The sequence below is a fragment of the Calypte anna genome, chromosome 24 (genome assembly GCF_003957555.1).
Source record: "Calypte anna isolate BGI_N300 chromosome 24, bCalAnn1_v1.p, whole genome shotgun sequence".
Taxonomy (NCBI): Eukaryota; Metazoa; Chordata; class Aves; order Apodiformes; family Trochilidae; genus Calypte; species Calypte anna.
Window position 1 is genome coordinate 5,054,044 of NC_044269.1, and position 27,801 is coordinate 5,081,844.

Below are 27,801 nucleotides of genomic sequence, written 5' to 3' on the forward strand. Positions count from 1 at the left end.
CTCCTGAAACCCCCGAACCCCTACTGACAAACCCGAACCTCTCCTGTCAATCAGCACCTGAACCTCTCCTGAAACCCCCGAACCTCTCCTGTCAATCAGCCCCCGAACCTCTCCTGTCAATCAGCCCTCGAACCTCTCCTAACAGCCCCCGAACCCCCCCTGACAGCACCCGAACCTCTCCTGTCAATCAGCCCCCGAACCCCTACTGACAGCCCCTGAACCTCTCCTAACAGCCACCGAACCTCTCTTGGCAGCCCCCGAACCTCTCCTGTCAATCAGCCCCCGAACCTCTCCTCCCAGCCACGGGGCGGGGGTTTCCCCCTCACTGCCCCATGGCAGCTCGCGCTGGGGCCGTTAACGGTCGCGCAGTGCCGGGAGGAGCAGCAAGCGCCCGGCTGCCTGGGGACGGGACCCGGGGGATAGGGACAGGGACCCGGGGGATAGGGACAGGGACACCGGGGGATAGGGACAGGGACCCCGGGGAAGGGACTTGACCCAGTTTTTGGAGGGGGTTGCCCCGTGGAAGTGTGGAGAGACAACCCAGCTCCCTCTGGCCAAGGCCTCGCCCCGTGCGCCACGTCCCTCAGCACCTCCGTGAGCCGGGGCTGGGAGCCGCCATCTCCAGCACCCACCCCTGCCCTCACGCTGCCCGGCGGAGGAGCTCGCAGAGGTAATGGTTTACTGGTTTTACACACGGGTGAAATGTTTGGCGGTTGTGCAAGATAAGCGTGTTGCACATTGTGGTGGTGTTTTGTTGTTTGTTTGTTTTGTTTTTTGCCAGGCAGCGATGACAAGCAACACGCAAAAATGCGACGAAAACAGAAATAAACGTAAAAAAGAGGTGGAGGTGAGCAGGGAGGGAGGGAGGAAGGAGCTGGACTCGTGTGGGCACAGGGAAGGGAGGAAAGCCCTCACCCCAGGGCCGTCTCTGACATTCCTGTGGCAAGGAGAGAGGACAGAGGGCTCCATGTCAGGTTATGTAGTCAGGGGAAACATCTTTCTTGTGAGGACAGACTGTCAACTTTCTCTTAGTCTTGGACAAAACTGGGTGTGCACTGCAGCCTGGTTATGTACGGCTTGAGAGTCAGCTCCTGAAGTACAACACCTTTTTTTTGATAAAAATGATCTCAAGCTGGTGCTTCCTGCTCTCCTTGCTGGCTCCATGTGCAAGATTGGTGTTGATGCTGGGAAGCCAATAAATAACACCTGCAGTTCCTCTGAAAACAGTCTCTCAAGATCTTTTTAAAACTTTTCTTCAGTTTATCTCTCTTGTTTAAAGTCCTAGAACTTGTATTTTTTTTTTTTTTTATGTGCTCTGTTATTAGAATGAAGCTGCAGAAAATCCTCAGTTGCCATGCCTTGAGAAAACAGATGTGGCTTTTTCTGAGGGCTCACAGTCCCCTTACAAACCTGAACCACTGGAAAAAGTTGTAAATGGTGATGTATTAAATATACTGGAAGTAACTTTACTTGCTTTGATGCTGAGATGAAAAGCCATTCAAACGTTTAAATTTGTTTTTTTCTTTTGACAGAGATGAACAAAGAAATTATGAACTTGTTGTCAAAATACGCTCAAATTTTAAGGCAAGTTAACTTTGTCTTTTTTGTACAGCACTTTTCTAACTTCTCTAGAGAAAACAGATTACTGTGGCTGCAGTTCAGGCAAAATAGCACTGAAAAGTGTCCAACACAGCTCTTGATATTAACATGCTGTGTTATGAGGGAGAGCTGATTTGGTCAGAAACTGAGTACTGGTAGATAACACGTTTTTAAGAAGGGCATAAAAGCAGTTCTAAGTAGAAAGTTCATGGAATTAGTATTGATTTTAACGACAGATTTTTTCAATTAAGTGAGAGAGCAGCAGTGGATGCATCTTATGTCCAAGAACTTGATGGAATCTTAAGAGAAGCGAGGACCATAGAAAGCCACTTAAAACAGAAAAAGGAGAGTCTGAAACAGAGATTCACTGTGGTTGCAAGTACTCTACAAAGTTAAATGGAGCTTGTTAGACTGCAGAAATACAGAGTAAAACTTGCGGTGTGTTTTGTATACTGAAGTATAAACTATGATGAGTGATACAATGAATGTTTCACAAACGTCTTGTGTAAATATTTGTAGTAGTTCAGAAAACTTTCACCACTTAAACAGCAATTTATTTTTAGATAAGTAGATGAAACACATAGTGTAGTGGTAGTTAGTAAAAAAAAAAACAAATTAAATATATATTTAAAACCCTATTAACTCCAAGAGATTCTATACATTAAAACATCTCTTTTTACTTCTTGTTTTTTTCACTTGTTGACCCTTTGTTTAAGCTGTCCTGTCCTTCCATCCCTAGAAAATACTGGGAGCATTTGAAAAAGAAAGCAGAATGGATTTTGCATTCCCTGGCTATAGAAGTTCCATACAACTGAATCCTGAAGCTGACATGATATTTCTGATCTCAGAACATTCTTTCTTGTATTGTCACAACCAGTCTTTTACTCTAGAGCACAGTATAGAAAGTTTTCTGTGAAACAGAGAATTTTGCAATATAAGTGGAAAAGGACCTCGTTTGTCCATATTTATGGTTTTCTGTTCTTTTTCTTTCTACTTAGGAAAACAGTTTGGTGTTGAAGCATTAGTATAATGTACTTGCAATCCTATTTCCATTTTGTTTCCTATTATAAACAGATTGAAGAGATCAGCTTTGAAATAAGAGAGTTCTCTTAAGAAGACTACTTTGGGAAATGCATAAAGAGATACAAAGTCTTAATTTGAAAATATATTTTAGTGCTTTACAGCTTTCAAATGAAACCAGGGCCATTTTGATGTAAACATAAAAGCACACTATCAAAATGTTGCTGGTAATGTTACTTCAAAAAATAGATAATGTAAACAGAATATAGAATTACACTGCTTTTTATATATTATTTACTTTAGATGCATCAGTGTTGTTTGTTGTAGATCCAGTTTGTTTGAGGATGCTTGTGGAGTTTTCTGAGCACTTTTTCTTTCTGTTTTTTGACTCTGTTTAAAAAAGCAAAAATGTGCAAAGCATCATTTGTACAAATTGTGAGGCTAATGTAATAAAACAAGTGCTGGCTAGCCCTGTTGCTGGCCTAAGACATATCTGTACCCCAGTACCATCTATTAATTTTCTCTTTCAATCCTTTCAGACCTTTTCAGTCCTTCTTTTCCCCTTTTGTTAGCTAAAAGTCACATGCTAATGTGCTATATATCAAACTGATACTGCTTAAAACAAATTATGAGGGAAACTGGACATCTAGGGTGAGATTTTCCAAGGTATTTAGAAGCATCTATGTGCTTAGTAGGATTTCCAATGTCCCTAAGCATCTAAGCATCTTACATGCTTAGGAATTTTTGAAAATCCCATAAGGTGCCTATTTGCATCTTTAGTGTTTATTTAGAGGCTTTCTAAAATCTTGCCACCAGCCTACATCATATCTTACCAGTCTCTTACTTTCTCCTAATAATCACATCTCATTTTGCAATGCTGCTTAAGCAGAAGAAAGTAGGAGAGGAATAGAAGATGATTTTGGAAGTTAATTTTCTGTAATATTGTGCTAACAAGTCTGTATCCATAATGTTAACAAAAAGCAGAGCTTGAAATTGTCATCTATGAAGTGTCTGAATTCAGGAATTTACCTCTAGTTGTGTATGTATTTCATTGCTGTTAAATATCTGTGGGTTATCAAAGTCAGAAACTTGCTGCATTTTACCTGTTTATGCTTGGGAAAATTATGCAACTTTCTAAATCTCCTGGGTGTAGATGATTTGAATTTAGTTTATGTAGCTAATAAACCCAAATTACAAAACTTTGCCTCTTGTTTTATTAAGAACCAGAACTTAGAAAACCATTGGCTGACATGATCTCAGTTTCTTCCCTGAGGAACAAACCAAAGTTGTCACTGTCTCCTGAGGTGAAACTAACAGCTCATTCATTCTGTCTCTGAGGAAGGAGCTGCTGCTGACACCCACCTGGCACCCATCCCATCACGATCGGCTTTCCAGTTTTACTGAAGCAGGTTTGAACAGAAAATTAATTGGCTTTAAAGCTGCCAAATCTGATCAGCAAAGCTCAGCTGGTAACTATGTTTTCTTTAAGCTTCTCCTCCTGGTGCTTAAGCTGCAGTAGTGTAGTAAATTAGCACCAACATCTAAGATGACAGATCAGTAACAGAATATAAATGGATTTAAAAAAAAAATGGGGAAACATCTTAAAGAAAGTTCTGGCCCTCTTGAAGTCAAGGGTTTTTTTTGACAGTGACTCTTTTGCATTTTGAAGCTTGCTGTGAGTACCTCCAGTCTGGGAAGTGTAAGTGATGAAAAACTAACACCCAGTTCCTCTTGCTCTTTTATTATTTAAGACATAAAAGCAGAAAATAATCGATAATGCAGAGGCAGCTTAGGTATTCAGTGAAGATAATTCTTCCCTGGGAAAGGGCTAGGAAACTGCTTATTAAAATGAGACCTTTTGCACAAATGTAGCAATGTGGATGAATTAGAAAAATACCTAATTGACTAATTAATAGATGTGTTCAAGGCTCGTGAGACTCTGTATAGAACTCATCAGGATTCAGCTTTGCTAATTGTAGGGTCTTTGTTGTGTCTTTGGAAAGCTCATGAGCCATAAAAAAGGAGGACACAGAGTCATAAATCAGTCAGCCCATCTCCCATCCTGGAGAGGGTGTGGAGGAATTTCTTAACAATTGCTTTGTAATGATTTTGGGAACAACAAACAAACCAGAATTAACTTAGAGTAGCTGACTTAATATGGAAAAATGGCAGATTTGTGACAACTGACACCATCCTGTATGATATTACATAGAAATAGGAGCAGCCAGGAACTGTGGGCTGTGTGACTTGAGTGGAAAATCAGTGAAAACTCCTTTTTTATGAAAGGTGAGCCCAGGTGGTACCTGTGGTGATCTGCTTCCAGCCCAGCTCACTCCATATTGATCCAACTGATTCAGCAGGAGGACAGCAGAGAATGCAGTTCCTTTTTCAAAAGGCAGAAGTGAGGAGCAAATGCTACCAGTAACATATTTTAATATCAATAACAAAGCCATAAAGGGTGAAGAAAACGTGTTCTGTGAAGAGTTCATGGATTCATAGAGTGTTTAATTTAGAGAAAACCTCGCTCAAGGGAAGGCATGGGAACAGGTAACTTAAAGAACAGTACTCAGGTGTGCACTGGAACTTGCAGAAAGGACAAGGAGAAATCAGCTTAATTTGCAGCAAGAAGATTTAGGGTGAGTAATAATCTGTCCTGTTTTAAGGACAGTGGAAAGGGCTACCTGGAACACTGTGCTTGCTGCCTGGCTGTGTCAAAGGATAGGACAGCTCTTAAGAGCTGCTCAGCAACATGAAGGAAACAACCACCACAGTCTGTTTGCAGGGGGCTGGCAGCTTCCTTCTGGCACCCCAAAGATATGGACCCACCTAAGGTCCATCTCAGCCTGGAACAGCAGAGTATGGTCTGTCCCTGCTCCTTCCCCACCTGATTTGCCTCTCTAATCTGTGGCCACGAGGCTCTCTGAGGTGCAAAATGGTTAATCAGATTTTCAACCAAAATGAAGAAAAAGCTTTTTCTTTTTGGATAGGTGAAAAAGGACAGACAAGAATTGCCTTGAAGCCTGGCTGCCACAGGACACAGACACTTCTCCTGGTTCTTCTCATTTCCCCAGCTACAACTGGCAAACAGCAACGAAATGGTAATGTATGATTTAATATATGCTTTAATGTATGATTTAATGTATGATTTAATATATGCTTTAATGTATGATTTAATGTATGCTTTCAGTGGCTCAGGCCCCAGAGGGTCCCAGTGCTCCTGAGCTGCTGCCCCACGCCCTGGTGCTGCCTGCCCTGGCTGCAGCAGTGGAGGGCAGCAGGCAGGCAGCAGGCTGGCTGGCTGGTTCTGCCAGCCTCAGGCACTCATTCCTGGCTTTTATTCTGAAGTGATGATGTCAGGCAGCTCTCTCCACCAGATCCATCAGTGCTGCTGCACAACACTATCACCCTGGCACCGATACCTTTGCCTGGACATCTCCGACCTGATGCCTTCTCCCGAGCAGAATATGTTTTCCAAAATGCTGCTGTCTGCCATCAGCTTCCTGCTTGCTAGTTTGAAGTATTTCTTCTTCTCTACGATGCAATTCGTTCCAGGTAAAATATATAAACAAGCAAATGTTTCTATCCCATCATGCTGGAAGGATTTTTTTCTTTTGCTGTCAAGAGCTGACACGGGGAGGTCGAGAAATTTAATTTCTGTTGATCAGAAATTAGGAACTAAGCGATTAGAAGTGTTTGTTAGACAGAAATCCTCTGTTATTTATTGAAAAGATGAACAGGAGAGGGAAGGGCACTGCACAGACTGCCTGGGATTACTAACAGATAGTGATGGGTTAGAGCTGGGAAAGCAGGAGGCAGCAGATTCTCTCTGGAAGGCAGCCTGCTGTGTAAGTGGGCTGTGAAAGGGAAAGGATGTTTAAAGCAGTGATGTTACTGAAGCTTTGATCTGAACCTACAAATGGGAAGCTCCTTCAAGGGGCTTTATGTCATCACTGTACCCTGCACTCTGTGCCATCACTGTGCAGCTCGAGCTGTCTTTTTGGAGGGTATAAGAGTGAGAGATCTGTTACCTCAGCATTAACTCAAATCATGACTTAATTCACTGAAATCTCTGTTCTTTGGTGGTGGCGTTTCCCTCCCCTTCAGAATCAGATTGCTTCTGGGGTATCCAAAGATCTGAAAGGTTCTCAAACCAGCCTTGTGCCACTGGAACACATTAATGGGTACAGATTTTTTAATGCTTCTTTTTCACTGCACATATTAGTAAGTTGGTGTAAGGCTGTGTCATCAGCTACCTCTGTGAGATTTTGTGTTTCCTCCATCCACTGTTAGGGTTTTCTGTCCAACACTCATTACTCAGAGCAGGTGGGGAAACTATTGCCAGATTTGTGGTTCCATTTTTTCTGGATATAACTAATAAATGCTATGATGACAGGCAGAGAAAGCATGGCACACAACTCTCTGAATGCACATGAACAAGGAGTTCCAGGCTATGAAAATTCTGTGGTAATTGCTTACAATCTTTAGAAAAGGTTTGAGGAAAAGTTACACGTGCCAAAGGGAGTTTAAATCTTTAGCCTGTTTTTAAAGATTTGAGGTAAAATGGAAATTACAGCCCAGAAATGAGATTTTTGTGCTGATTTTCAGGTATGATGTCCAGGCACATACAGTAAGGAAAAGAAGGAATAATAGCACATTAGCTTGCTATGCTTCTCTCTTTCTCTCTGGTCTGGTAGGACAGGGTATTAACTTTCACATTGTTGTAGTTTGTACCAAGTTCTAGATTATGTGTTGAAATGACCCTAACTAGTTGAATTCTAACTAGATCCAATTTCAGGAAGGATTACTAAGATGATCATGTGAATGGCAAGGTTATCACAGGAGAAGGAAAATGAGAAGAACTTGGCTTGCTTAGCTTAGGAAGTGATACGATTGCTCACCCTAAATACTTGTGGTAAACACCAGAGAGGGAGAACTACCAAGGCCACCTAACAGTGCTGAATGTATATTCCTATGAATAAAAACCCTTCTGTACATTCAAATTGCTTTTCTAATAGCTGGGCAACAAGGAGTCTTCCAAAGAAGAGAGAAGAAGACTTTATACACAGACTTTCTGGGACTGCAGTTGGGTGGAGATGACCCAGGAGGTCTTTTCCAGCCCTGTTCAAGTTCTTGAGTGAAGTTGTTATTTCTGAACTGGATTTTCAGCTTCCTATGTACATGTGGGTATATTATGGGAACATAGCTTTAGTTTTAATAACTATTACACTTGGCTGCTTGCAGAATGCTGGATGCTGTTCTCACAGACATCTAAACTCAAGTTCTAATAATTGTATATTGATTTAACTGAAAATCTTAGTTGCAGTCTTTTTGTTTTCACTGCTTTCTTTGCAGGTTTAAAGAATTCCTTGCACAGCCCATTGAAAGAACAAATCACCTTCCACAGCCCCAGAGGTTTGCAATGCATTTCACCCTTAATCCAGACTGTAGAGGAGACTCCTCACCCCATCCCAGCAAAGATCAAAGGACATATTCCCAAATGGATTAATGGCAAACTCCTGAGGAATGGCCCTGGGAAGTTTGAGTTTGGTGAAGAGAAGTAAGTCCAGGTTTGGTGAGTTTGACAAGAGGTTCTGGTCTGATCTCTGCCTAAAGCTAAAGGGCTCTCAATGTCTCACCATTGTTTGGGACTCCTAGTAGTTTATTTTTAAGGCAAGGAAGAAAAGCCTCTGCTCATCATTCAGTTAAGGAGGGTTGCTCCCTCATCTGGAAACTCTCAGTGGGCTCTCTGAAAGTAGGAACATGGTTAACTTACTCAGGTTGGAGAGGCTGGGCCACAGAGAGGCTGTGACCTACTCAGAGTGATCTAATGAGGGAGCAGAGATGGGGATTAAAGCAGCCACACTCCTGGCCCTTTATCATTAACACAAGTCCATCCCACGAGCACTCTGAAATCCAGGGCAGGATTTGTGAGGTTGATTGCACTAAACTGTGTTAACTGCTTTAGAAAAAAGTCCATCTCATTAAAAAAATACATATTAAAGTATTTCAAGACAGCTGCTGCCTAATGGAGTCTGCCATTCTGGCTAGCTGACAAGCCTACATCTTCCTCCTATGAAGCTGATGGCAGCAGCTGGCTGTGGCTGCTCATCTTCTCAGAGACAAACCATGAGGTTTTCTCAAAGTCTCAGAGATTCTGTTTCAGGTAGAACAGCATCCTGCAAAGAGCTGAAAGCCAAAGGCTCCTTGTGCAGCTGGGCTTTCAGTAACAAATCCCAGTCTTCTTTTACAGTAAAGCACAATTTCTGTTTCCTGTGCAGAAGTCTGCAGAGTGACTGCTTTACCACTCTAGGTTATTATACATAGAGTCCCTGAGGTCTCCTTTCAAAAGCATTATAGGGAGCCCAAATCTCACTGAAAGTCAGTGCCTAACTTCAGGTCCCAGAGCTTCCAATATCCTTGATGTTTGGCTCAGTGTAAACATTTTCCCAGACTCATCCCAAGGCAATGAACGTCGAAGAGTTTCTGGGTTCTGGGCATCAGATTTTTACAAACAACAACAAACCTAAAGGCGAGAGGGAACAACATAGCAGAGCCATCCACTCTTCTTCTCTTATTTATCTCCTTTTGAAGGTTTAACCACTGGTTTGATGGCATGGCCCTGCTGCATCAGTTCCAGCTGGAGAACGGCTCGGTGCTGTACCGCAGCCGGTTCCTGCAGAGCAGCTCCTACCTCACCAACAGCCGCCACAACCGCATCGTGCTCTCTGAGTTTGGGACCCTGGCAATGCCAGACCCATGCAAGAGTGTCTTTGAGCGCTTCCTGTCACGCTTTGAGATGCCACGTAAGGGGATTTTTAAGCCTTTTTTCCTGGGGGAACTGGTGGTTGGGTTTAAAGGGAGGTGTAAGGAAGCCTGAGAGGCCCATCCCGAGGCCGTGTTTTTCTCAGAAAATGATCCCCTTGGAACAACGACAGGAAAATAAAAGTTGGTGTGAGGCTTAGCCAGGAGAACCACGTTCAGTTTAATGTTCTAGTGCCTCTTTAGCTCACTCAGTTCCAGAGCTTGTTGAAAATTCCCAACAGAAATCTTTCCCTATGGAAACCCCCAGTGCAGTCCTGCTAATGAGCATTACAGTCTGCTGCTCCACCTGAGGCACAGCTTTGCCCTTAGAACACCTTGTCTGGCTAAGCTTGTAGGTTAAGTGGGCTAATCCTCCCCTTCCTGTACTGGGGCACAGGAGATGATACGAGTAGGGTGAGAGAAAGCACTGCCTGGGCATGGAGGTGCATTGCCTCTGGGATTCAGCACACGTCAAGAGACAAATAGGCTTAAATGCAAGCAAAGTACTTTCCATTAAAACCAGAGCACACCTGAAGTTTGCAACTTGTTGCTCATGTGTTTCACCATCTTCTGCTTCTAATCTGTCCCGAGGAGATGGACCCTGTCCTAACATGTCATCTCTACTCTTCAGACTGCTCATACTCAGAACCATCTCCATTCCCCATCTTCTTTCCAAGCTCAGCAGCTTGTGCCTGCACACCCTTGCTGCTTTGGCTCTACACAGAGATTGTTCCTCACTGCATGAACTGAAGTTCACCCAGACACAGTATTAGTTACAGGAATCACTTTGTCCTTAGCCCTCCTCAGCCACCTGGCTAAAGAGTCTCAGCTTCCTTTGGAGTAGAAAGAACAACTCTGGCTGTTGTGCATGTGTAGCTCTCAAAAGCCACCTCCATAAGTCAGATTTAAAGAGAACAAGGAGGAACAGTATTCCCTGTCTAGGTCCTGTCACAAAAAGAGTGTCTCTGCCCTCTCCTCAGCCCAAGTTTTAGCTTCAAGTCTTGTCTCTCATTTCCAGTCCTGTAAATCAAACGTGGCAGCCTTCAGATGGCTGTCAGGGGAGAGGATTTTGGTTTGCTTAGGGAGGGTGATATGCAGAAATAAGAGGTGAGAAACAAAGGGTGTGTGAAGTCTGACAATTACCTTCAGTGATTTCCACAAGAACCAGTCCTTCACCTTTTATCCTCACCTGTGCAGTTTCCTGAGTGCCTTTGTAGATTAGTGAGATATTTCTAATCAATCACAGAGGGATTAGTGTCATTGCAAATAGGTTTATTTGTTTAAACATGTCTATCCTGCTATAATGTGACCTTAAATAATGTGAGCTTAAACAGAGCTGTGTATGACTCTAGGATTTGGTTTCAGAACCAAGTGACAATGCCAGTGTGAACTACGTTGTGTACAAAGGAGATTATTATGTCAGCAATGAGAACATCTTCATGTACAAAGTGGACCCAGAAACACTTGAAACGAAGGAAAAGGTATGGGCAGGTGGGACAGGGGGGGTTTTGGTAGAGGAGAATCACTCCTTGCTATTTCTAAGAGCAGCAAAGCCAAGAGAGTTAACAGTACTCACAATTATACCTTTCCCCTGTTCCTTCTAGCTCTAGGCAGTGGACTCAAAGTCCACTTTGGAGAGAAAATACCATCAATTCACTACGGGTGCTTTAAAAAAAGTCTGGTAATTTTTTTGAGGCAGTGACTGTGTTTTCATGCATGTCTGTCTGGTTATTACATGGGATCCTGGCTAACATTCCCTTGTGTCTGCACTTCTGCCATAAGGAACATTCATGTCTCCCAGGGAATGGGAAGTGCTTTTAGTCTCTCTTTTAGTGGTAGCACTAACACAGAGAGAAACAGAGTGAACTTTTAAGGATTTCAGGAAGATTGCAGACAAAATGAAGGCTTAAATCCAGATCCCCCATTAGGGTTGTAAGCACCAGGTTTGTCTTCCTCAGACCTTAATGAAACCAACATTTAGAAAGATTGGGACTTGCTACAGAGCAGCAGGCAACTTGTGTATTGGCTGGAAATCTTTGGCTTTTGCAGGTAGACTGGAGCAAATTTATTGCAGTCAATGGAGCCACTGCTCATCCTCATTATGAGTCTGATGGGACAACATACAACATGGGCAATTCCTATGGAAAAAATGGTAAGGATGGGTATGACCAGGACTGGCTTGTGGATGGGGTGTACAGACTTCTGCTTGCTTCAAGGAGCAGTTGTTGAAGGAACTTCAGTGTCTAAAAAGGCCTTGAACTTGCTGTTTTTCTTTGATTCAAAATGATGGCAAGCTAGATTACTTCTTTTTTTCAGGGTGTCATCATGTCCCATAAAAATGGCTTCTCTCAGCAATTACTTTCAGATGGTTCTGATCTTGTTCTGTGAATATCCAACAGATTCCTCTGTTCATCTTTAATGGAAAACAGAATGATTTTCAAAATCCCATCTAGCACTGAAGCCTCATCTGAAGAATTTTGAGAAGTAGCCACTGCCCTTTAGGATGATACCTCAGGCTGGTTCCAATTCACTGAATGGTTGCCCAGTTTTAGGCATTTTTCATTCTTGCTGTTTTCATTTCCTTTTGGCTTAAGCAGTATCTAGTTCTGCAGCACATGTTGTTTTCAGAAAGTAGACTCTAGATCGTTCTTCAGATGTGCCATTCTTTCCTGCTCATATGCTCAGATGTATTAAATGAGTGCCAGTCATCACCAAGGCCCAAAGTTTTCATTTCCTTTTATACACAAACTATAAACTTGGGTTTCTTTCTCATCCTGTTATCACAGACTCTGAAGTTACCACAAGGTATGCATGGCAGACAGTGAAAGTACGTGGCAGTCTACCAGACCCTTCTACTTCCTTATTATTTTTCTATGTAATCCTCTGCTGATAGTTTTATTGACTTGGTAACTGCCTTTTTGTTTTCTGCTCTGTTCAGCTGTGCTGTGGTCCCAAGTATTCTAGAGAAACAGAAAGGATCAGAGCCTGGGTTGGGTTTTAGGAGCATTGCCAGTCTCACATCTGGGTGGTGCTGAACACCTTTTCTGCTTTCCAGGATCCAGGTACAACATCCTCCAGGTTCCTCCACAGAAGTCAAACTGTACTGACACACTAGAGGGAGTCAAAGTGCTTTGCTCCATTGCTCCAATGAATCAGATGAAACCCTCCTACTATCACAGCTTTGGTGAGAATTTTTCCTATCTCAGACTCAGAGGATTTATCCTGCTGGGAGGCAGAAAGGGCTGCTCACTGCCCTCTACCCCTGAGATTATCAGGTTATTTGCCTAAGGTTATCTCCTTCCTTTTCTTTTCAGGAATGAGTGAAAACTACATCATTTTCATTGAGCAACCCATCAAACTTAATCTGTTGCAGATTGTCACTTCCAAACTCCGTGGGAAAGCCATTTTTGATGGAATAAGCTGGGAGCCTCAGTTCAATACTTATTTCCATGTGGTGAATAAGCACACTGGGGAGGTGGGTGAATCCTGCCAGCTTGGATGCCAAGAAAAGAGTGCTGGGCAGCAGCCAGCTGCAGGAATAAATCCAGGAGTTACTGCAATACAGGCTTTATAAGCATGGGTGTAGGTTTATTAGAAATGTGATAACTTCATGCATTTTCCTCTCTTTGCCAGCTCTCAAAGAGCAGGCAGAAATAAACAATTTGGGGTTCCTGGGACTGCAGCAGAGTTCCTAAGTACTAGAGAGTATAAAAAGTTCAGTCATCACCTGGGAATGATGCTGTAAGGGTGGAGCCATGGCAGTGAAGGTCTGGGCTTCTTTTTTTAAAGCAAGCATAACTGTAGTTACCCAAGGGCACGAGACAGAAACCCAAGAATGAAATGAGGAAGACAAGAGAAGTCTGTGAGGGGCAGGAAGGCTCCTTGGAGAAGACATTCAGCCTCTTTCCTGGTCACTGCAGGTGCTGCCAGGGCAGTGGTGCAGTAAGCCCTTTGCTTCTTTCCATCAAATCAATGCCTTTGAGGATCATGGCTGTGTGGTCCTTGATCTGTGCTGCCAGGATGATGGAACAACTCTGGCTGCTTACAAACTGCAGAACCTGAGGAGGAGAGGAGAAGCTCTGGATCGAGTAAGAGCTCTGTGTGTGTGTTGTGGAGAGGCTGGAGGGGCCCCGTGCTGGTGGAGAAACTTTCCTCAAGCAAGGTGTAATGGGGGGATGTAAACTGGGAAGAGAAAGCATGGTTGGATGGAAAAAACTGAAACTAAGATCTGTTGAGATGCTGGTATTTTCCTTTCCTTTTACATCTCTCAGCAGATCATCTCCCTGGGGTGTTTCTGTGAAACTTTTCAAACTGGTGTGGGACACACATCTCCATCACCCTGCCAGAAGTACTTGTGTTTTAAAATCTCCTTTTTAAAGATACTCATTCTCCATATTCCTGTGTTATAACCTTTTCTCACCAAGTTAGGATTGAAAATTAGCTTTTGTATTATTTCTAAAGGGCAAACTTAAGAAAAGCCCTGATGTTTAAAGGCATTACTTCAGAAAACCAACCACACAGAAACACAAAGGTTACAGGAACCCCTGCATTGTTGCTCACATTTGCCTCAAAACTTGCACTCATAAATCACTTTTTATGTCCAACTCTGTCAAAAGCACAATTTAAAGCTGAGTAAGAGGCATTATTTTCATAAATCATACACTAGAAAAGTGGGTGTGCTTTCAATCTCCTGTGCTGCAGGTGTGTTCATTGGAAACCCACCATGTTGTGGGGGAAAATCAGGCATTTCTTCAGCAAATCTGAACATCCTTTATGCTCTGAGCTGAATAGGTAATTTTGTTCTGCTTTCCCTTGTTGCTTTTCTTTTTTTTTTTTTTTTTTCAAGGCTGTGGTGATCATGAACTCAAGTACAGCAATGTGTTAATAGGACCATTTGCTTTGCAAACTGATTCTAATTTTTGTTTAGCCTTTTCTGAGCACAGAAGAGCTGCTCTTTGATCTGTCTGAAGGTGTCCTTATGTCAACATGTGTTTTCAACACTCACTCTGTTTAACTGACAAGTACCAAGTGCAAGTCATTTCAGAACAGAATCTGCATTTTTGGCTGCACCAGAAGACTGAGGCATGCCTGAGCATGACTTGTCTGTTTTCCCCAAATCATGCTTTTGCTTGCTGACTAAACCATACTTTTGTCTGGCAGAGTTCCACAAGCAGTCTGTTTGCCATGGCTGTACAAAACATACATTTAGAAAAGAGGAGTTCCAAGAATGCTGAATGTCTGCCACAATTAGGGCAGATATTCCTCTCCTTTGTTCCCTGAGTAAATCCATCACTCTCCTGAACTTCCCAAACACCAAGTCCTGAGGTTGGAAAGAGGATAATTCTGCTGTCTCACTCCAGGCTCTGAGCAGAGGTTCAGCAGCATCCTCCTGCTCACTTTATAATCCAGGCTCCTCTAGAGACTGATGCAGAGCATTTAATCAGATATTTCCAGCCATTCTCTGAACAGTTCAGCCCCCCATGAATTTCACACTGATTTGCATACTCAGCTCAGCATTAATTAGTGTGAAGGCAATGCTGACCCATTTAATTAATTGGTTTTTTTGCTTCCTACTGTAAATGAACAAGCAGAGTCCTTACCCAAACTTGCTAAAATACAGAGCAGGAAGAGGAATGTGATTTCGGGAGGTGGGAAGAATGCCTAAACCTTCAGAATTCCTCCTGAAAAAGGCACTTAGCCTGAAATGCCACTCTCCTTTTCCAGTCACCATAACTTTCTGTCTCTGCAACAGATTTATGACTCCATCTCCCGAGCTTTCCCTCGCCGCTTCGTGCTCCCTCTGCACGTGAACTCAGACACCCCTGTGGGTAAGAATCTGAACCCACTCCCTTACACATTGGCAAGGGCTGTGAAAGATGCAGATGGCAAGGTATGTGTTAGAGACTGGTGTGATGTCTGTGCTGAGATTGCCTCCAACTCTTGTTACCCTGGGCTAGTACCTTCTCTTGTCCACCAAGCAAGTTTGGTCCTTACTGAGATGGGACTTTGTGTTTGAGTACAAAGATCATAGAATCATAGATTTGGCTGGGTTGGAAGGGACCTCAGAGATCATCGAGTCCAACCCTTGAACCACCGTTGTGGTTGCTAGACCATGGCACTGAGTGCCACATCCAGTCTCTTTTTAAATATCTCCAGAGACAGAGAATCCACCACGTCACCTCAAATGAGAGAGGTGGTGACTACCAGAAATGATGACCTGTATTATGAGCTGTTATAATAATTGGCCAAACTTCAGCTTCTTTGTTAACAAAATCCTTCATGCTTTCACCTGTGCACAGAACTGCTCTTTGCTTCCAGGACAGGGTGTTTGGTGGTATAGAACTGGTGTTGTCTGCTCTGAGAGGAGTTGTAGCTGTGTGTACAGATAGTGCTGGACCTGGGATTTTCTGAGCTAGCAGTGCAGGAAGACTTGTACTTGCTCCTGCTTTTCACATAACACTGATCCTTGAAGTTTCCAAGGTCTGGGATGTTTAGTTAGTTCTTTGGGTGAAAGAGATGAGGCAGCCAGGTTTGGATTGGTGCCTCCACCTTTCCCCAGTGGTTGTGTAGTGGGCACAAATCAGCTCTTCTGCCCACTCAAAGCTAAACTGACCCTTCTGTAATCCATACTCCTCCTAGGTCTGGTGCACACACGAAAATCTTTACTCTGATGACTTTGAAAAGTTTGGGGGCCTGGAGTTCCCCCAGATCAACTACTCCCGGTGCAATGGGAGGAAGTACAGGTACTTCTATGGATGTGGCTTTCGGCATTTGGTTGGGGATTCCTTGGTCAAGGTTGACATAGAGACCAAGAATTTCAAGGTGAGGTGAAGTGAGATTCTTTTTTCTTCTTTTTTTGTTTTCTCCTTTTTTTTTTTTCCCAGCAATGGGAGCTGTTCCACTGTACTGGCCTGGAAGATGCATCCTTTACTCTTTAGGAGTCTTCTTTCAGATGGGTCTGGGATGACAGTCTTAATTTTGCCTCCCAGTTAGCACCTCATGAATGTGGCACACTTAACAAACAAGATTTGGTAACACTTACTGCATTTTGCAGTGAGAATGCCTTGCTTCAGCAGAGCTTTGGGTTGCTGTAGCTGTGCCTGCAGCAGCTCTGCTCTCAGGTGGGTTGGTGACAGTTCTCTCTGCTGCCAGGGCATCTCTCACCACTCTGCCTGGGCACAGCATGCTCTGCACAAGGGTGATGTGAAGGTGCTAGCTGGGATTCTGGTGTTTCCTGAGCTTCTAGCTGTGCCAGTGCAAACTGTAGGATAAAATGAGTAATAGGGACTCTTTTCACTGCCTGTTCCCATGAGGGCACAATGGACATGCTGCCACAACAATGGCACCATCATACTACTGGAATCAGAAGCATTAATTAGAAGGTTGCACTATAGGTTTCTTAGAGCACAGAGTGTATGCCTGGGTATCTCTGGGGGGAGCACTCCACTTGCAACTCTGCTAATTGTAGTAGACAAGTACTAATGAAATGAAACACATCCCAATGTTGTTGTGCTTGTTAGGTTTGGCAGGAGGATGGATGCTACCCCTCAGAACCTGTGTTTGTGCCAGTGCCCAATGCCATGGCAGAAGACAGTGGAGTCATCTTGTCTGTGGTGGTCTCCCCCACTGAGGTAACTTGGTGCTACTGCTCTGTCAGTCACACAGTGTGAGGTAGAGTTTCTAAACCACAAAACTGAATGTGGGGCTTTCTGGCAGGTAGTCCTAGCATGCATTCCCCAAGGCTTGTGCCTCTGCAATTGCCAAGCACAGCCAGGGAAGCTTCAAGTAGGAGTGGTCCCTGGAATGTCAGTGTTGCTTGAGTGGCACCTGTGAGTACCAGAGCTTCTGGCCAAGTGTTCTACAGGTTTAATCTGTATGCTCTGGTTGTGCAGTTGGGCTCTCTCGTGTCTTACAGACCTAGTGGGTTGGACAGTGGCAGTTCAGTGTGGATATTCATTCTTCCTTTCCATCCTGCAGAATCAAAGTGCTTTCCTGCTTGTCCTGGATGCAGAGACCTTCAGAGAACTGGGCCGAGCAGAGGTCGCAGTGCAAATGCCTTATGGGTTCCATGGTATCTTTACCTCCCACTGACTGAAGACTTTGTCACCTCATCTAACTGCTTCCTTTTACCTCCCACCTCTGCATTATGTAAAGAGCAGCAGTTCACAAAGCCTGCCATGCTTTAAGGCTTCCAAGGGACAAAGTGGAAAGTCTGATGACCATCCCCTTCCCTTGGCAGCAATGCACTCTGAAGGGAAGAGAATATCAGTGCTTAGGGCAGTAACTTTGGCTGAAGTGTGTAAAGAAGAGAGGAGTAAAGCCAAGTAGCAACAGGTAGGCCCAGTAAAGGGATGTAATTTCATCCTCATTGCATAAAGATTGCCTTCAGTGAACTCCAGAAAGTAGATGCACCCACAGAAGCTGTACTTCCAGTGCTTTTCCTCTGTACACTAATAGATCCCTCAAATAAAACCTTGTGAAGTTTCTTCCTTTCTTTTCTTGCCCTCACCAGACCCAGCTTAGTGCTGTGCCCCAAGAGGCAGCAGCTGCAACCCTGGCACACACTTTATTATTTTAAATGGTCCCATGGACATGCACAAGACATCTCCACCAAGCTCCTGCTGGGTGCAGCTCTGCAGCCTGAGGTTTTCTGCCCTCCTCCCAACTCAACAAGTATGAAACACACAGAACTCCCTTAGGGCCTTGGCATCCTTTTGCTCTGAGTTGAGCAGATCAGACCCAAGCACCCTTTTGGATGCTTGCTTCTTCATCCAGGCTCCTCCAGCTCTTGTGTAGGTGAAGAGATGTGCTGAAGGAAGCCCCCTATAGACATTTACTTGCAGGCTCCTTAAGGCCACTGCAAAGTGACTGTTTACAGGAGAATGGATTCCCCTCTTGGCTGAAGGAATTTTTAAATTGCTTTGTTGTGAGAAGCCTGGAGAATGTTTTGGGTCACATCCTTGGGCAAAAACGTTCCCTGAGTTTTGAAGGAAAGTCCTTGCTTCCTATTTGCAAAGCTGCTTTGTGTTTTGTGGTTTGTTTCGGGGATTTTTATTTGGGGTTTTTTTTTGACTCCCCATCTGGAGGCCAGCCCAGAGAGAACAGAACCAAATCAGAGCGGAGTCCCTCTACCCAAACAACCCAACTTTATCTCTCTCTGACTTTTCTTCAACTTCCTTACAGGTCCTGGGAAAAGGCAAGGGAGAGAAGTGAGCATCCCAGAGCAGGGCTGCAGGCTGGGGAAGGCAGAGCTGCCGAAGCTGATCACTAGATGGCAAACACCTCCCGTTTCTGCTGTCCCAGCCGAGTCCCCTGCCTGTAAATTCCCACGTCAGCCACTGGAATTCCCTTCCTGTAGCCTCTCACACACAGCGGGAGGAAACAACCCCCTGGAATGATGCTGAGGAAGTGGGCAGAGTTCTGTCACCATTGCTGCTCCTTTTTGAAACTTTCTCGGGGAGAGGCAGTTTCACCTGAAAACCCTCTAAGTGGACAAGGCAGAGCTGCAGATCAGTAAATGCTCTGCTCTGCAAAGCCTGTTCTGGGTTTTTGCAGCTGTACTTCCAACAGCACGCAATCCTAGCCCCTGGCTGGGTTCTGTACACACAGGCTTTACACCACCACCTTCAGAGCTCTATTTTCTCCTGCTCCTCTCACGGAGAATCTGCCCTGAGGCTTGGATTTTCCCCACTCAGTCAAAGGTGCAGATACATTCTGTTATTCCTGGGGCACCAATGACTTCCAGGAATTAAGGAAACATGCAGATGTTCAAGCACTGCAGAACTGAGGTCCCACCCCATCTCACAAAGCTTTCTGAGTCTCAATCACACTTTATGGATCCCTCTGTTTGAACTCCATGAATGTTATTAACAAGTGCAGTCCTTCGAGTCTGTCAGGCTCACCCAGGGGGTCAAATTAGTTTGCCAAGATAGAAAGGGAATTCTAAATCAGAATTTGAACTAAGCAGAAAGGTTGGCTCGTTGGTATTCAGCAGCATCACTTCTCCCAGTACCACTGGACACAGATGAACAACAGCAATTTGCACTGGAAAGTGTAATGTATGGTTTTCAGTCTCACATTCTGTTCATTCAGAGCCAATTCTTCCCCATGATGTTGGTAGCTGTTCTCAGAGACCTTCCAGTTTAAGCCAATGCACAATGAAACTGCAAGAAATGAGCTGTCAGCAGCCGGTGTGGGAAAGCGTTTGCTGCAGCAGCTCAAACCGATCAGAGCTGCTGCCATTCCCTATTTTAATGACATAGCTTTCAGGAGCTGCCATGCTGTAGAGACCCATCAAGCTCCTTTTTTTTGGGCTCACAGCTTCAGAGTTGTACACTTCCACCCAAAATCATTCCCTAAATGAAATCCCAGCTCAGACGATACCCCGGTTTGGTGGGGCTGTCACTCTTCAACAGCCCTGTTCATTTTCTCTCTGTACCCCTCGTTCATATGAGTATCGCGGGCAGGAGACAGGAGCTGGGGACAAGGAGGGGACAAGCTGGAGCAGCCAGCACTTTGTCCCCTTGCGCATCCCGGCGGGACCAGGCTGCCGCTCCCCCGAACGCCTGCGAGAACCGCAGGGAGACCCACGGGGGAAGGGCTTAGGACCCCCCCGTCGGCTCTGCCGAACCGAGCCGAGCCGAGGCACCGCTCCGCCCCGCAACCCGGATGGAACCCGACCCGCGCAAGCGCTGCCCAGCGCGGTTCCGCCATGGCGCTTCCCGCAGCGCGTCTGGCGCGGATCTCCCGCAGCGTCTCCTTCAGCGCTTGCCACCGGCTGCACAGGTGAGCGGCACCGGTACCGCCGCTCCGGGATGCGGGCAGACCCGCGGGATCCCAGCTTTCCCTCCAGGATCCCGGCTTTCCCTTCCTGATCCCGGCTTTTCCCCCCGGGAGCGTCCGTGGTGCGGGGGGGGAGCCGGAGCCTCCCGGGTCTCCTTCGGCTCAGCTCGTTCCCTGCATCCCGGAGCATCCCGTCCTGGTTTGGGATACCGGTGCTTAACTTGTGTTAAGGGGAAGGGAAGTTTTGGGTTGAAACGGGACGAATTCTGCACCTCCTCTGCTGCCTCCTGGCCTCGAAAATTCCATATTCCTACAGAGTGTCAGCCACTGCTTGCAATGGACACTTGAATTTCTTCAAAGAAAAGCTTCACAGAGGGAACTCGTCCTTTCTGCTTCTTGGGGAAGCTTCCTAAGCTTTGTTAGTTAATGATAAATAATAATCTGCATAGTTTGCTCCAGGCACTTCCTCCCAGGAGCCCCAGGGATTTGGCCATGTTTGTATGTGAGCAGCTGTTTGTGTTTATACAGAAGTGGTATTAGGTATTAGTTGTTAAAAACCTGCATATATAAACACAAAACTACAGAAAAAAACACCCTGTTGTCAACAGCATCTTTTCCTGGGCCAGATACTCACCCAGTTCCTTTTGTGCCTCCTGAGTAGGAAAAGCTAATGGGTAAAATTTGGGAAAAGTGAATTGATGGAAGAGCTGGGAAGCCACAGACATCTGCAATGGATCCTGAAACACTGTGTCTGTGTCTCACAGCAAATCACTGAGTGATGAAGAAAACCTGAAGCTGTTTGGGAAATGCAACAATCCAAATGGCCATGGCCACAACTATAAAGGTAAGGAGGTGATTTCCATGCTTATTCAGGTGCTCATGGCCAGAGGCTGCTCCCAGGCAGGCTGAGGATGGATGTGGAGTAAAATATGGGAGAGCTGGACCAGTCTTGTGTCTCAGCTGTCTGCTGGGGCTTTTAGTGGCTGCTTTTGGGTTTTTTTTAGAATTATAAGGAACTGTCTGCAGCAGGAGGGTTGAACCATGGTGGAAACAAGGGGTTTAAGCTTGGATTAGCATGCTATTAAGTAGGTAATAAATATTTATCTCAAAATATCACTTTGTGAGGCAGATCTGCTTGCTTATAATCTGCAAAATCATGGTGCTTTGAATGAAGATTTTGCTAAGTAAAAGACGTGCAATTTAAGCAGCCTACAGGCTTTATTTGAATATTGTTTGTACAGGTTTTCCTCCTACCATCTATACCCTGTGCACGTAGAATCACATCTTTCCAGTTCCTAGGCTGGCTCCTGGGTTAGCACTGTGCCTTGTAGGAACCCTGAAACCTCTGCTACAAAGCTACAGGTCTGACCAGGGATGATAGGTTGGCAGCTTGCTGGACTGAAGATCTGTCCCTCGTTTTAAAGCTGACATAAAAGCACAGCAGCTTTTGCTTTTGAAGTACATTGGTGCTGGGAAGCCTGCACCAGGCTTTGTAGGTTAGCAGTGAACGGGTTGTTCATCTCAATCAGTTGTAATTTTTGTTATTAGGTTTGTGGTGTCATCATGACCTGATATTTTCTTTTTTCCAGTGATAGTCACTGTGCGGGGAGAGGTAAGTGTGAGCAGCACTTTTTCCCCATTCCCATTCCCACAGGGATAGAAGGGTCCCTGTCTTACACAGGACTCTACCTCAGTTGCTGGGTTTCCCAGGGTATTTGTGGAAATGCTGTGCAGATCATTGTAGAAGAAGATTTTCCATAATCACTGCTTTAGGATATAGAGGGGACCATATTTAAGTCCAAGACCCAGCTCCCAGAACATGTAGGCTCTGCTCAGATCTGGGGGACACTTTTGGATGATTCCTGAGCCACAGAGAGACTTAGCACTTCCAGTAAGTGATTCTCTGTGATCTTTTATCAGGGTATTTTGCCATACACAAATATAAAAGGAAACTCTGCTTTTGCAGTTGTTTTTCACTCTTCATCCTGTCACTGTTCTATGTGTTCTGCAGAGTGGTTCAGGCAGTCCTTTGGTTTTGATGGCTTCCAAGCAACTTTCTGAGCATTTCCAGTTCAGGGTTTCTATTCAGATCTGACAGTAAAATTCTAAAGCCTCTTCTTTCTGCATTCCCCAAATATCCTGTGAGCTATGAGGCTGATTTGTTCCTGGGGCTGTGCCTTCTCCAGATGGGAGGATGGTCTCTGTTTTGTCCCTGTTTGTTCAACCCAGCATTTTAGTGCCTGTTTTGCTACTTATGGTTGTGCTAGATTGTTGCTTGAAGACCAAACATTTCAGTGAGGTTTTCCCTCCTGGTCTCAGCTTTTATGAGGCAGTGGAGTTGTTTGTATCTTGCCTTTGGGAACATCATGGTTTGTAGTGCTGGAGCTCGGTGTGTGAAGGTGAAAAGAAAATTTTCTTGTGGCTTTGGTGTCCTGGGTGCAGAGATATTCTCAGTCTGGTTTGCACAAGCTCATGGCAGCCTTGGTAATCAGGATGTGTAGCTAGGCTACTAATCTCACTTTTGTTTTCCCTGCAGATTGACCCTGTCTCAGGAATGGTTATAAACCTGACAGACCTGAAAGAATACATGCAGGTAACAGCACTGCTTTCCTACTCATCCCCTGGGAGAATTGGATAGAGCTTAGCAGCTTGGTTAGTACCAGGGCAGAGACATGGGGAATTGATGATGGTAGGAAATAAAGAAGAAATTAAAGAATGATTTAAGACTAAAATGCTTTAGCACTGTGATGTGTCTCCAGCTAGGAAGCTAACTGGGAGATGCAGGGCTCTTACACTTTTTTAAAAGTATTGTTGCCTTATTCCAATCCCAGGTGCTTGGAAATTTGAACCTCAAGTCCACTGTGTATCCAGGACAAGATTCCCTTACTTTTTTTTCCTGCAGGAGGCGATCATGGAACCACTTGACCACAAAAACCTGGATAAGGATGTGCCTTACTTTGCTGAGGTTGTGAGGTGGGTGATGGAGACTCCTTGGGGCATCAGGGTCCAGGAATAGTCTTAAGGGCTTGGTCCTAAACCTGAAAGAGCAGCCTTGACCCCTGTGTGTGCAACACCCCAGTGACACAGATCTGTGCCTGTTGCCTGCCCTGTGCCAGGATGGGTCCCTTGTACCCAGGAGGGCATCACTGGCTCATGTCTGAGGAGCCCATCACAAACTAGCACTTGGCACATGAGTCTGCCTTGTGAACAGCCTGGGGAGACAGATTTGTCCTGTTAATTAAACCTCATTTCATCCATGGGTGCTGCTGAGGATTCGAGTCCCACTTGCATTCAGGGTGTCACCATGTGAAAGCTGCCCACATGGCTCCCTGTGGCCTTCAGCATCCCCCCTGGCTACAGCTCCCTCAAATATTGCTGTCAGTTCTGAATCTGCTCATGTTTTGCCCTTAGCACCACAGAGAATGTTGCAGTATTCATCTGGGAAAACCTCAAGAAGCTCCTGCCCACAGGAACTCTTTATAAAGTCAAAGTCTATGAAACGGACCAGAACGTTGTTGTTTACAAAGGAGAAGAAACAATCTCTGAGAAGTAAGATGATCCTCAGCTCAGCTGGTCAGAAAGGCTGCTGCAGAATCAGATCAGTGGGTGCCAATGGGTCCTGCATTACCTAAGGACAAATTACAGATGTTTCCCCAGGATCCTTGCAGCATCTTGCACCTTGGGTTCTCAGGACTTGCTGATTTGTCTGCTTTTTCTCAAGACATTCCTGTTTTGCAAACCCAGAGAACCAAGCTGATGTGAAGTGTACAACTGTGCCATGGTAAATAAAGCAGCTTTCTAGAGAGAAGAAAGCCTGGCAAAACGTGTGTCCTCTCCAGTCAGAAAAGGCTTTGATATATTTTTTTTTTCCTGTGCTACAGGCTTATTTCTTCTCATGGCTAACAGGTCTTTCTCTGCATGGACTGGGATGGTGAGCAGTGTAGTTGCTTACAAAGCAGTTCCCCATCCAAACTGCAGCTAAAGAGAACAGGATGTTGTTGAGAATCAGCATGGGGAATCAGCTGAGGAAACTCTGAAGTGAGAACATTGCAGCCCCAGAGTGCCCTGACGTGTGGGTGGAAGTGGAAGTTGTCAAGAATAAGCCCTTAAATACTCTGTTGAAGGTTTGATGATAGAATGCTGTTAATCTGAGAAAATTCTGGCTGGGTTTGTCTGATTGTAGTGCAAGTGCTCACTTCTTTGATACTCCCTGGTGCAGATGGAATCCTCATCTTGCTGAGGAGCCAGCCCTGCTACGGGAGACTCCATCCTGCAGCTCAGCATGGACAGCTGAAATATTAGGGGAGGACCTGTGGTACCTTGAGCCCATATCTACTGAAGCCTTGTTGGCAGCAGCAGCAGCCAGGTAAAGCATATTTTCCTTAGGGAAGTTTTATTTTCATCACCAGAATCCCCTGCTACAAAGGCCTTGGAGACAAAAGAAGCACTGGCTCTGCATCAGGGCTGCAGGTTCCTACCCCTTAAGATTTCCTGAAATTGCAGATGTGCTGTGAAAGTGAAGTTCTTGAAGGGGATGTAAAACCAGTTCTGGAGCTGAGTGGTTGGGTACAGTTGCTGTGGTTAACAGCTGGAAGATCCAGGGGCAGAAGTGGCAATACTGATTCTTCTTATCTCAGGAGCAACATCCTGAAGGGTGATTAGGTGTGGTCATGAAGAATGACTTAACACATGTAATTAGAAAGTGTTATCCAGGGGAGTAATTCCCTTGCTTTACAAGGAAAATGTGCATCTGAATAATGGTAGCAAACAGCACTGTTTAGAAAGGTTTAATGGAGCTTGCCTAATTGTTAACCTTGGCTGCACTCCAGTAAGGGCTGGGTAAAGGATCTCTTTGTAGTTACCAGTTCTGTGAGTAGTTTTTACTGTTTCAGAAATACTTCTGACTGCTTTCTTTTAAACTGTGACTGCTTTGTGTGAGGATGAACAGTTCTGTGCTGTCTCCTGCCTCGATCCACCAGAGCTGTGGATAAGCTCTGGAAAAGGAATAGTAAGAAAGGTCTGGAGATCAGGGATGTCTCAATATTCTGTGCAACCTCTGACATGGGAGCTCTGGCACAAGGTTTGGCTGAAGGTTCATTTCAGTGTCACATGGGGACAGATTGCTCTGTGCCTCAGATGAAGACAGCTCAGTGTTGACACACTATTGCTGCTTTTCTCTCCCCTTTTATTTATTTTTTTTTTTTTTTTGTCCTCACAAATGAGGAACCTGTCATTCTTTTTTCATTGTGGTCTCTGGACAGGGAGGTTTTGCAGCTTATCTGACTGTGCCTGCTGCTCTGTGGTACAGTGGTGTGATCATTCCTGTTTGCTGAAATGATGTAAATCACACTGGATAATAATCTGCTGTGGTGATTCACAGAGCATTTGGTGTCTTCAGTGAGTCAGGAGCCTTTATCACCGGAGTAATTTAGCTGTTGACAAAAACCAAGCATACAAATGGCTATATCTGTGTAGCACAGCCCATTATTGATATTTACATCAAGTCAGGTGCTGGGCCAGAAAAAAGCTAACATAGATTCCTGATCTTGGGCTGCTTTGACAGCACAGCCCTGACAAAGTCCCCCCATAGCTTGGGCAGTTGCATTTCTTGCTGTGTTGCATGTTGGAGATGTATCTCTGGTCTCTCTGGTTTAAATGGAAGCAGCTCTGGGGAGAGGGAGGTAAATGAGCTGAGTGGGTAATGTCTTGGGTGAAGGGAGCTGGCAGCATCAGAGCTGGAGTTGGATGTGCCTGCAGCTCAAGAAATTAAAGTGTATTTTGTCCTTACCCACTCAGAGGGAGGTGCTTGTGAGCTCCAAGTAGGGAAGTCTCTGTAGGGATCAGCTTCCAGATTCACAGGTTGGGAGAGAATTAAAGCCCATAATTAAACATTAAGCACCTCTCGTGCTGTAATTTAGTTACTGAGTGATGAAATTCTTTGAAGGAGAACTGTTCAGGTGAGGGATGGGGTTGAAGACAGCAACTAAAAAGGGTCAAAGCTGATCCCAAGGAGCTACTGCAGGAGCAAACCATCTGGCTTTGTGCATGTGAATTGAACAAGTGATAGAAGGGCAGCAGGACCAGAACTGTGCTGTGCTGAGTAAGGACAGAGAGGGAAGACCCAATTCTGCCTTCCTGTCCTATGGAAAGAGAAATCATCAGGTTACATAGAAGAGGAGTTCTGGCAGGGCAGGGACTGGGCAAATGGGACTGTGCAGGAGGTTGGGTCACATTGATCATCACATGCACTGCACTTCATCTTGTGCCTCAGCTGATGTCCCCATTTGGCTCTGTTTCTTGGGAACATTTATTCCCATTCTGCCTCACTGCAAGGAGAAAGAGACTCACTCTTTTTTCCTGAGGTTGCAAAGCAGTGCTCAGCCCCAGCTTTTGTGTTCTGGGAGGTGGGAACTGATCATGTTCTACTGACATCAGGGAAAAAAGGGACCTCATTACAAAAGGAGAAGCAAAGTGAAAACCATCAGCTCAGGACTGACAGGAGTTCTACAACTCATGCCACTCCCCAGCCTGTTATTTGGAGTTCATTGTTGCCCCAACAATGACCAAGTTAATAAATAATCCAGGCATTGCTTCTGATGAGGAACTGTGTGTGGGACCTGGAGCCCCCAACCAGGAGCTGTTCCTCTTGAGTTCAGACACCTGGCAGGACCTTGCAATTCCTCAGCTGAAGTTTGTCCCTGTGAGGTGGCTTTTTGTGTATGTGCACAGTACCTGGAAGGCAATGAAAGCTGCAGAGGTGCTCACAGAACCTCTGAGCTCTGCTTGCTTCAGAGCCCACGACTGGCAGTGGCTTGGGAGGGGGTTAAGGGGTTAAATGAAGCAAGAGGGAGCACCCAGCTTTGTCCTGGAAAAGGCTGGGGAGGGCACTGAGAAGTGAGCTGGAGGCTGTCAGGGAATTGTTTGGGTTGGAAAAGGTCTTCAAGGTCACCAAGTCCAACTGTTAACCCAGCACTGCCAAGGCCACCACTAAAAGCAGGTCCCTCAGCATCCCTCCTTTCAGGGAGCTGTAGGGAGTGGTTCCTCCCCAACCTCCTTTTCTCTGGGCTGGACAATCCCAGTTCCCCAGCTGCTCCTCAGACTTGGGCTCTGGACCCCTCAGCAGCAGCCTCAGAGGGCAGAGGGAAGGGCACTGGGAGCAGAGCCTTGGGCTGGAGGGACAGTGATGTTCCTGAAAAAAAAACCAAACTGAGAGGTTTTGTGTCTTATTCTGTGTTCTGTGTGCTCAGGCAGGCCAGGACTGGTGGGAAAGGCAGATGGCCATACCACACACCTAAAAGGAGAGCTGTTGGATGGCAAAGCCACTCCTTGGGCTCCTGTTTGTGTGCTTTCCCCACTCAAATATCCTTTTTATTGGTCTGGAGGTACAATGGAGCCATGAGGGTGGGAGGACAAAGCCAGCAGGAGGGAGCTCACCTCTCTGGAGCTGAACTGAATGGCTTTAATGCCCTGGGTTCTTTGATATTATGGTAAATGGGAGTTGCCTCGAGGATGTTTAGAAGGGTTTTTGTATGTGTAATCCAAGGCAAAGAGCTGTAATCTTATGAGAGCCATATCAAGAGTGAGATTAAAACTGAACAG

General features: G+C 45.2%; 3 protein-coding genes across 3 annotated transcripts; all 3 read left to right on the top strand.

Annotated features, from left to right (window-relative positions):
• Nucleotides 1–603: 603 nt before the first annotated feature.
• TEX12 (testis expressed 12) lies at nucleotides 604–1,995 on the top strand. Its single transcript, XM_008492413.2, has 5 exons — nucleotides 604–670; nucleotides 782–847; nucleotides 1,326–1,437; nucleotides 1,533–1,584; nucleotides 1,851–1,995. Exons 2-5 carry the CDS (start codon nucleotides 788–790, stop codon nucleotides 1,993–1,995), a joined length of 369 nt encoding a protein of 122 aa, XP_008490635.1. The 5' UTR covers nucleotides 604–670; nucleotides 782–787.
• Nucleotides 1,996–5,156: 3,161 nt separating this feature from the next.
• BCO2 (beta-carotene oxygenase 2) lies at nucleotides 5,157–17,511 on the top strand. Its single transcript, XM_008492411.2, is given in 14 exon segments — nucleotides 5,157–5,166; nucleotides 5,994–6,061; nucleotides 6,063–6,171; nucleotides 7,972–8,176; nucleotides 9,211–9,422; nucleotides 10,786–10,901; nucleotides 11,470–11,572; nucleotides 12,476–12,604; nucleotides 12,735–12,895; nucleotides 13,341–13,508; nucleotides 15,173–15,310; nucleotides 16,060–16,242; nucleotides 16,941–17,051; nucleotides 17,398–17,511. Coding segments are annotated over 14 exon segments (1,827 nt in total).
• A 2,454-nt stretch (nucleotides 17,512–19,965) lies between these two features.
• Nucleotides 19,966–24,030, top strand: PTS (6-pyruvoyltetrahydropterin synthase). The gene is made up of 6 exons (XM_030464789.1): nucleotides 19,966–20,205; nucleotides 20,967–21,046; nucleotides 21,792–21,814; nucleotides 22,739–22,795; nucleotides 23,105–23,175; nucleotides 23,614–24,030. Exons 1-6 carry the CDS (start codon nucleotides 20,132–20,134, stop codon nucleotides 23,753–23,755), a joined length of 447 nt encoding a protein of 148 aa, XP_030320649.1. The 5' UTR covers nucleotides 19,966–20,131; the 3' UTR covers nucleotides 23,756–24,030.
• The last annotated feature ends 3,771 nt before the right edge of the window (nucleotides 24,031–27,801 follow it).

Coding starts and splice junctions, on each gene's coding strand:
- TEX12 (XM_008492413.2), top strand. CDS start 788: ATGACAAGCAACACGCAAAAATGCGACGAAAACAGAAATAAACGTAAA. Junction 1,438..1,532: donor ACTGGAAAAAGTTGTAAATG/GTGATGTATTAA, acceptor TTCTTTTGACAG/AGATGAACAAAGAAATTATG. Junction 1,585..1,850: donor AAATACGCTCAAATTTTAAG/GCAAGTTAACTT, acceptor TTTTCAATTAAG/TGAGAGAGCAGCAGTGGATG.
- PTS (XM_030464789.1), top strand. CDS start 20,132: ATGGCGCTTCCCGCAGCGCGTCTGGCGCGGATCTCCCGCAGCGTCTCC. Junction 21,815..22,738: donor TAGTCACTGTGCGGGGAGAG/GTAAGTGTGAGC, acceptor TTTTCCCTGCAG/ATTGACCCTGTCTCAGGAAT. Junction 22,796..23,104: donor ACCTGAAAGAATACATGCAG/GTAACAGCACTG, acceptor TTTTTCCTGCAG/GAGGCGATCATGGAACCACT.